Genomic DNA, 10,100 nt, shown 5'->3' with positions numbered 1-10,100 from the left:
TCTGCTTCCAGCTTCTTAAATGTGGATATTCACGGGTTTTCTATGTCGTCTATGAGGTTTCTTTTGGTTTTGGAGAGTTTAAAACAAGACATCTGAAGACATTCCCTTGAATTGTGGGAAATTATAACGGACATTCTTCACTATTTTCAGACATTTTATTGATCAAAAAGTGACTCCATAATGAAAATAACGGTGATTTGCAGCCTTAACTAGCTGAAAATGACCTAGAAATTGGATGCGTGACGCCTCCTGGTCGGACGTGTTATTCAACACAGCTTCATTTGTAGACTGTGTGAGTGTGAGTGTGACAGTATAATACAGCACAGAGAAATACAGTATGTACTAGACTGAACCTTGTTCTGTCCCGACTTATGTAACAGTGTTAGGAGAACACAATAGCAAGTGTATGCCTCTGTGGACACATGCATACACGCTCACACACGCTCACACACACTCACACACACTCTGTGGACGTTTGCTAAGCACACCTTGTCACCAAGGTCAGACTTAAGCTGTCAGAAGTCAAAGAGCGAGCAGGAGTCTGGTGCAGGGAAACTCCTCCACCTCCTCCTCCAGGATTCATTGAGAAATTATAATGAAGGTATTTCACCACAGTGGATCAAAAAGCTTTGGACAGAATCATTCCTATACAAAACAAACCCTTCAGCTCTGCTAGCTCCCTCCCTCTCAGCAAACTGGAGCTTTTACAGTCACTAGAAGCACATTCACGCTGTTTATAAAGTGTCTAGCTAGTGGCTCAGAGAGGCTAACTCTCCAGTGTGTGTGTGTGTTGGTTTTCTAGCGTTTTTTTAGACGTGCATAAAATATATTATTATATTTTCAACTTTTCCAACCAGACAAGCATGAGGTGAACTTCACTACTTTACTACTTCCTTCCTGTTTTACTATGCCGGTAAATAAGTTAGCTAGTTAGCAAGCGGTTGAAGGGGTGTAGTGGGCGCTTTTGAAATTAAGTTAAAGTTTACTCATCTAGAATTCGACGTCTACTTGAATCCACTACAGCGATGCGTCTGTGTGTGCGCTGCCTCTTTAGATAATAAAGTAGTCCACTCCCGGTGTTCATTTTGGGTCTTTTCATACATGATAACATATGGAAGAAAAGGTTTAGGTAGTTTGTTGTGTTTTTACTGTACTCCCATGATGCTCTCCCTGGTGGTAACCTGAGGCTGCTGCTGGTGACACTTGTGGACTTGTGACCCTGTAAGTGTGCTCATTGTGTGCACATGTACATATTGTATGTGTGGTTGCACCTGAGCCTTTTTGCCTCCACGCGGCCCACCACATGGCCTCTTGGCCGGCCCCGTTGGAACCAGGCTTACATGCCCTGTAATCCTCTGTAATCTATCACAATCCAGTTTAGCTCGTTACTCTAATCTGTCCAGGCAGCCTCTTCATCTCTGTGGTGTATCCACACGGCGTGAACACCAGCAGGGTTATTCACTGCCCGCTCGCTGCGTCCACTTTTACCTCCGTATGACATTTCCTCTCTCGCTGCTCTCCAGCTTCCTTTTCCTGTATGTTCACATTATTTTTTACTTTAGTTCAGACTGAGGAGGCAAAGTCAGGTGTTGCTGTTAGTTAATGAGGATATATCATTTATATAATCCCCTTCTTTCTATATTTTCCTGCATTTTTATCCCCCTGAAACACGATTCTACCCAACCTAAATCCTTCCAGCCTTCGACCCTTACTTTGTTTCTGTGGACACAAATTATGGATATATTCATTTATGTGTGTGTTATTTTCCCAATGAATCGATCATTGTTTTGTGTATTAAACAGTAGAAAATGCCTGTTATATAATGTCCATATCTTGAGGTCTTTTTCCAAACATTGAGCGTAACTTTGGAGCGTTATTTAGCCCCTTTCCCAGCATGCTAGCATGAGACGGTTGGAACAGACGAATGCGTTAGGCCACAGCGTCTTCAGTTTATATCAGAGCCTCTGACAGAAGAGGGAAGGACAACGAGGTTGGCAGATGTTGTGATCATGGTCCATTTACTGGCTTTTTCAGAGCTTTCAATCGCATCTTCATCTTCATCTTTAAACAGAGACAAGGGTTAGGATGCCATTATCTTTCTTTTATTATTATCTTTTATTATTACCTTACTTATGTTATGACAGTTGAGCAAATGATTGAAAGCTCCAGTACAACAGTAAGTGGACCTTGAGTTAAGCTTTTTGTTGACGGATGCATCCAGTAAAACCCCAAAACGATGTCACAATCACCCCGATGAAGTCGAGCTGGCTGAAGGCATTTAAAGAATAAAATAAAACCATATTAAATAAAAGCTTTTTATTAGTTTTGAATGGACTCCCTGAAGGAAAACGGCTGCTACGGTTTCACTGCGGTTCCTGTGGATAACTTGTGATTCTTCGCCAACACTCGACGCCTAATCTCGCTGATCTCTGATCTCTGATTGGATGATGAGAGGGATTGAAGTCTTTAAGAGACCACAACAACAACAACACATGGCCCGACACGGTGCTGAGGCGGCTGTGTCAGTGCAATAAGCTCCGCGTGTTTGACCTCCTGTTAGCTTTAAGGAACAGTTCAACATTGAAGTTAAATACAGAGTTCGAGTCGGGATGCGGTTAGCTTAGCTGAGGCGTACTTACAAGAACTACTTTAGCCGCTGAGCTAACGCTAGTCTGTCACAAAAGCTAGCGTCTTTGTATTTAACGTTTGAATTTTTGTTGTTTTGGTGTCAAAAAAGAGGCAAAATCTCTCCAAGCTATCTAGCCTTGCTAACTAATGAATCTTTACTCTGTGTCGCTAAAAGTTGAAGATTGATTGACAGGTGAATGTCAGGATATTATTGGTTGAAATCAGTTAGTTCATGCTGATGTAAGCACGCGTCACATTTAGTTTTAAAAGAAGACACAATGATTGGATTCTGATATAAAAATACAAAGAAATTGAGTTTTTGTGAAGGTTTTGTCAGACATTGTTAAATAGGGGAACAATATAACTGAGGTCTGATGATGATTCTTAACTATTTTATAGTTTTTTTTATGTTAAGTTTCTCTCGTACATCCTGTAGCTGCTTTCATTATCCACCAATCTGCCGATTCTGTGACTTTTATTACCAAATTTTCTCTCACATTAGACAAAGAAAAGCAGCAGAAACATCCGAGTTTAGAAGAAGATTAATAAGTAGTTTGTATCCACTTGTGAGTGAGTTGTGTGTGTCTATGTGTGTGTCTGTGTGTGTGTGTGTGTGTGTTGGCTGTATGATAGTGAGCTGTGAAAAGTCTCTGCACCAATGAAATATCTGCCAGACAGGAATTTTTAGTCGAAGAGAGGCTCCTTTGTTTTGGTCATCTTTTTTTTTCCACTCATGTGGCGGGTTGGCATGTTTCTTTTATGTGTGTGTGTGTGTGTGTGTGTGTGTGTGTGTGTACATGCTAGATAACTATCAGCTTATTGTATTGTTGCTCATTTAGCCTGGGAACCTCACTGCTATTTATAAACCCGAGGAGTTCTGCATTCCTCACTTTTACTCTGTTAACCTTATTTTGCTTCGGCCTCTCTGCTCTGTGTGTGTTTAACTGCTTCAGATTAGAAACAGATGAAGTTTCCAATAAAGTCGAGGACACACACACACACACACACAGTGACGCTAAGAGCCAGGGTTGAAGCGTGTGAACCGGAAATGGGTGCCTGTCTTGCCAGAGTCTGCAGACGGATTCAAAAGGTTCAGAGAGATCCGACCTGCAGACGTTCCCAGCCGTATTCCCAGCTCTGCCACGGATGTCTGCACTCTGTCTGCAGCATCCTGGACACATTGCTCACCTCCTTCCACAGCAAAACATGTCACTCTGTACATGTGCGAGTGTACATATGACTGATAATGATGCTTCCACAATAACACACACACACACACACATATACAGTCAGATAACCCAGGGTGAGCTGTTGTGTAATGGAAGGAAAGGCGGTCCGCAGCCAAAGTCAACACATGCTGCTCTGACCTGAACATAACAGGCCAGTCAGCTGGTTTCAAAACACACACATACATACACACAGACTTTTTTGTGATAGTGGTCAAGTAAAGGACAACAAATACAATGAAGAGTCCAAAATCTATCATGGCTGTAGTGGAATTGACTAGAAACATTCAAAACAATACCAAAAAAAACAATGTGCATTTGTTTTCTCCCTGTATACTGCAACATGTAATTTAACTTAATTAACAGTTAAAATTTGCCAGAAAGTTGTTGACATTTGTTTTTCCTTATACCAGCACTGAAAGGTAGCCATTCAGTCAGAAACCTTCCATTATTTGAGCATAGCGTTCTCCTCATGTCACTTGTATCATGTGTATTGGTGTAGGTAAGGTGGTGAAGGTGTACTTACATGGTTGTCGGAGGCCTGTATGGGGCTGAGAATGGGGGAGCCTGCAGGGCTGCAGAGCTCAGGGAAAGGGTTGGGGATGGCCGGAAGGGAGGCTGGACGCAGCTGCTGCTCCTCCTGCAGGCACCTGCAGAGGGAGACACACACACTCATGTCACAGTCCAGCCTGACCAGTGAAAGATTGACAATACTGTAATATGATGATGGGCATCACATGGGTGTAGACAGTAGGTACGGCACACATCATATATTAGACTAAAAACCTGGATAAAAAAGTAAAGCATGTATTTATAAAACCTCTCTTGTTTAGTAACTTACAGTTGTTTAACGCTGTTTAAATTATGACTTAATTTTGCAGCTGCAACAATGTAAAATGACAAATATTGGCTAAGACTGATTTGTTGCAGAGTGATTTCAAAACAAAACAATAGTAATAATAAAAAGCTTTATAAGCTAGTTAATCACAAATTTCTAATCAATCTGATTTTCAAAGACCATCTTATTCTCTTCACTTACATTTTCAAACTGGAATTAGCAATAAGTGCAATCATTATGTGCAATCTATGTCCCCGTGTATATGTTGGTGAGTAAGGCTGACAGCTGAAAGCAGCTTGCATGCAAAAAATTAATAATTGAAGCACAAACCCACATAGAGCTAAAGATAAACAGAAGGGTTCTTCCTCAGGCAATTCATTTCTGCAAAGACAATGCTTCCAACTGCTTTTATCTTAAAATCAAACAGTGAAATCAGGGCAAGGGGGAAGATTATGAGCATCTACCTGACGGCCTGGATGTGCATGGGCTGAGACTGCCGCAGCCTCTCCCTGGAGGGGGAGAAAGAGGGCAAGGGCGGGGTGTGACGACGGTGGGCCTGGCTGTGTCCCGGGTAGGCAGGGTGCATGTGGTGGTGCTGGTGGTGGTGGTGTGGCGCGTGCACATGGCCGTTGTTCAGGAGCAGCGCCGTGTCTGCCTGCGTAGAGTACACACTCTCCATTGAGGAGTTCATGTCATTCACCAGCTGCTCCAGGTCCACATCGTCATCTGTAGAAGCAGGTAGGACGGTGGGATGGGAGAGGTGGGGGAGGGTGGAAGAGGAAAGTGAGTGACAGTGACAGTAAAAGCTGCAGGACAGCAGATATCCACTAGGTGTTGCCTAGTCAGCACCAGTGTTTGAGAGATTACTTTTAAAACCCACCAGCTGATAGTCATTAAAGATCATCCTGCATAGACTCTTTCTGCAAATGAGATTAAACATCAGTGAATCTGTCTAGTTTAAGTGTTGGTGCCAAGTTTAATGATGTATAAAACAGCGAGAGGAGAACCAGAATGCTTACAAAGTTATCCATGTTATCTCTCAGAAGTCTTTACAGATGATACATAAAAAGGTGCAGGACAAACTATGAAGTCTGGTTATGGGAATTTCTACATTCCTAGTGATGTGTCTTGTCTTTTATCTCTATTTCTGTCTTTAAAGACAGATGGAGTAAATGCTGTGGGAGCCAATTTGTCAGAAGTGATTGCTAAAGGAATCCTGTTAGGGTGAAAAGTTTGCTTTACAGTCCATAAAGGGTGACCAGACATCATGCTTAACTTTGAACACACATCTCAGCATTTTGACCTTTTGTCCCACTCCTACTGGAGAAAATGCCACAGAACTCTGACTAGCAACTTTAATTAGTTATAATTCAACAGTGAAAATATTGCCAGAAGCATGTTGTGGCCCTGAACCATCGAGCATGAGAGGATAGAGAGAAAGAGCACACAGCCTTGTTTTGAAGTTTCACCCGTCCTCGTGTTGGATTACACTTTGGCTGGGATTTCTTCCAATGGCTGTGTAGTACACTCACTCACTAGCTTGCCATTGGTCAGGTTATGTGAAACCTGTCATTCACGTGGATGAGCTGTCTATCACGGACTGGAAGTTAGAACCACAATCACCCACAGACTGAACAACCAAGCCAAATCAAACCAAACCAAACCAGGTCTCTAGGACAGTCAGTTCTTTTCTTTTAACTTGACATGTTATTAATTAACTGAACTCAGTCCAAGATTTCAAAGGCCTAGTGTGAGCTGCCCTAAGTGCTTTGATGACCTGCTGTTCATTCACTCCCTTTTTTTTAATTAGACATTTAATTAGTAGACTGTCTGTAGTTCTTTATACTCCAAAATCAATTCCTCTTCAGGTATAAATGGAGTTGAACTTGCAAACTGCACCCATTATTTACCATTTCCCAGACCTACAGACATTTTTTTTTTCTAAACCTACATTTCTTACAAGCTAATGCACTGCCAGCTAGTGGGGAGAAGTGTACTAACAGGAAAGAAATGCCTCCAGTAAAGCCAGTTTTAGGTTAAGGGCAGATTAAGTGCAAGACTTAGAAGGTCCGTTAAAAAACAAGTGCAGTATGTGTCCATGTGTTTCTGTATGTGTATGTGTGTATGTGTGTGTCCAAAGCCCTTTGGTCCTATTCCACCCCAACACCACACACAGAATTCTTGACATTCCTGTAGGAAGAAATTACAGCACTCTGGGAACGTTCACCAGTCTGTTCATGGCATATGGTGGCCAAATGATCAGGACAAAGTAGGGCACCAAAACACACACAGAAGAGCCGAGGACAACATGTACGCTATGCAGCCCTGATGAGCATGTGTATGTAATTATACAGGAGAATTAAAATAAACAGCACATTGTACTAAATGGCACAAACACACACACAGTGAACATACACACTGAGCCTACTGAGCGAAAAGAAGCCGCTGTACCTAAAGCAGCAGGAGTCTTCCCATCTGATCTCGAATCACAGAGAGGTATGCATGACACGCACACACACACACACAAAAGACAGTCTGAGACACAAAGTCATGTGATGCCAGGGTTCACGAGCGGGACAGGGGTCGGGGGGACACGCACAGTTGGAAAAGACCAAGAGAACACAAGGACAGTCAGAGGTGGTTCTTATATAAAAAAGTGCAATATACTGTAGTCCTTTTTCACAGCAGACATTTTGACTTACTGTAGTAGGAAAAGCACAATGTTACTGATAACACTAACGATGGCTTTCAGCAAGTTTTAACAGTGTGACAGTGAGTGAACAATAACAGGAACCATCATTAATTGAGTTCCACTTTATATGGATAGTCCACCTACAAACTGCTATTTGTAACATTTCAACAACATATTAGTCCAAATGCAACAGGTTTAGTTAGGTTTAGGCACAAAAACATATCTTGGTTAGGGTATGTTCATTAATTGCTATATATACACACTATATAGATAATCTGTTAAACATCTACAAAACAAGTCACAAATACTGTTCTTTTCTTACTGTAACATGTCAAAATGTCTCATTTCGCATTGGCCTATTACACACTGATGGCCGTAAATTAGGCAATAAATGAAACTTTTCAGAACTTCAATATGCAGAAATCTTGTGATGTGACATTTATACATTCAAATGTTTGAATTTAATTTGTTTTAGAAATGAGGATCAATTTCAATTACTTTGGTGATTACTTAACTTTTCATTAATCAGGTCAAAATTTTAATTTGTTCAATTCTTTGGCTCAAATAGCTAAAACAATTAATTTGCTTTCACCACCAAAGCTGGCTTATCAACATGGTTGTTATTATGAGGCTCAAAACAGATTTTTTTCTGTCTTTGGCCAAAAATGGCTCTTTCAATAGTAAAGGTTGCTGACCCCTGCGCTAAACAAAGATGCAATCATCACTGATGCTGATGTTAGCATTTAGCTCAAAGTACCACTGTGCCTGGGTATAGCCTCACAGAGACGTTAGCTAGCATGGCTGTGGACTTAATCATGTTTACCTCTGCAACACCTAAGTGCCCAGAAGTTTGAAATGGTAATACTTTAGTTCAAGATGGCTCTGTGGGAGTTACTTTAAAAACCGGGTTCAGTTGTCATTGGCAAGTCTAAGCACAGACAAGATTTCCTTGAAGTGGTTACACTTAAAACCAATATTTCGTCAAGGCCAAAAATATCCCCCATCCTCCTAATTTTGGGAATATGAAGGGTGTCTCTCTGCAGCACCACTTTGTAATTAAGGCTGATAAGCCGGCTGGAGTTTTACATTAAAACGTAGCCTAGTGCAGATTTAAGAGGAAAATGATGGTATCATTGGCATTCCTCTCCCTCCTCCCTTTGCTGGCTTGGCCCACGCTGCACTGCTGGCTTCAGTTGGAGAAGCCAGAGGACATATAGCATGAAAATATCTTCTCCTCCTTCTCTTCTACTAACTGCGAATTTGAAAGTAGATGAACTGCTGCAGCACTCTGGCTAGCATCTGACGACCTACCATACAACCGCAGCCAATTTATTCCTGTAAGATCCCAGAATACATTGAATGAGGGCTCTCTGTCCCTGGCCACGACAACCTGCAATCATCGATCCCTGACGGCAGTCTAGAGGTCAGGGAAGAGAGCTGGACGTTCAGCTTTTCAGGGCAAAGTGCAATCCTTTATATGCAATAAAAATACTCCAGTTGCGTGATATAAAAATGCATTTTGGTACATTTTGCACATTAATCTTTTTGTTATAGTTTTACGCATCCGGTGTGCCGCATGTACCAGCCAAGACAAATCCTTTTATACTGTACTGAGACCACTTCTTTTTTTTTTTTCAGTTCACAGTTCACAGTTTTGCATTGTAGGAAGAACGAGTTTTCCTTATGGACGATAAAGTGAAAGTGAAACTAGCGAGAGCTCTGTTTTCAATCACCACACAAGATGTGTAAATGTCGGTGGCTAAAGTGTAATGCTTTCCATTCCTAGAAATCATTACAGAGGTGCATGTTACTAAACTTAAGTAATAACCAGCAATGAATTAACTTTACTGAAGTGAAACATGGCAACTCTGGAGGGGAGCACAAAATAAATTCATAAATGAACATTATGAGCAAAACATTAAATCAGGTGCAGTATATAAACTGGCTTACATGCAGTCAACACCATGGTATGTATTAAGACACATGTCATCAGCAGGGCTGGCATAAATGAAGGGCATGTAGCCTGAGTCAGGCATGGTCTAAATATACAACAAGTCCGTCAGTGGGGTTGATGTCATGCTAGTGCAAAATCAAAATGAAACAGTAGCTGTGTGTCTTGTTGGTCTTACAAATATAGTCTTCATTGTATCTTTTCGTTACCAATCCAGTAAATGAATTCCCCACAACTCTTATAATCCTTCTCCTGCATGCAACATGATGGAAAAACTAACTGCTGCTTATCAATTATGTATGATATCAACATAGCTAAATATTTGGATTGTAGACAAACCTGAAGTACACTGCCAAATTTGGGTGTCTATACTCTATACCCAATGCTGTTAGTATCATCAATTATTGCTTTAACACATTGCGGTCTGAGAGTTATTTAGGATAAAGGATTGTAATTTACTTTTCCTTTTGCCCCTCAACCTGAGTCATCAATTTCTAAGTTAGGGCATTTCCATTTTTCACAGATACAACTGCCCAAAGAGGATATGACATTTCTCATAATATTCTTGTGTGCAGGTGAAAAGAGCAGAAGTAATATTAGTGTTTGTAAAAAAAAAAATTTTGCATTCTGGTATCAGAATCAGAATCAGAATCAGAAATACTTTAATAATCCCCGTGGGGAAATTACTTGAAAGGTGGGTACAAGAAACAGGAAAAACAAGAGGAGAGGGGAGGGGAAAAAAGCCGCTCCCAAACTCTGCTCCAT

General features: G+C 41.2%; 1 protein-coding gene across 1 annotated transcript in view; it reads right to left on the bottom strand.

Moving 5' to 3' along the window:
• Nucleotides 1-10,100, bottom strand: part of LOC118342503 (growth factor receptor-bound protein 10-like) — a gene marked incomplete at its 3' end in the record, with an annotated part of 38,525 nt that overhangs the window by 17,663 nt on the left and 10,762 nt on the right. The window contains 2 exon segments of the mRNA XM_035681066.1: nucleotides 4,381-4,504; nucleotides 5,157-5,418. Coding sequence (XP_035536959.1) covers nucleotides 4,381-4,504; nucleotides 5,157-5,418 — 386 coding nt within the window.

This window comes from Morone saxatilis, unplaced genomic scaffold, assembly GCF_004916995.1.
Source record: "Morone saxatilis isolate NCDOM2014 unplaced genomic scaffold, NCSU_SB_2.0 Contig9, whole genome shotgun sequence".
Classification (NCBI taxonomy): domain Eukaryota; kingdom Metazoa; phylum Chordata; class Actinopteri; family Moronidae; genus Morone; species Morone saxatilis.
Note: the sequence above shows the minus strand (reverse complement) of the source record. Positions and strands in the feature narration are given on the sequence as shown.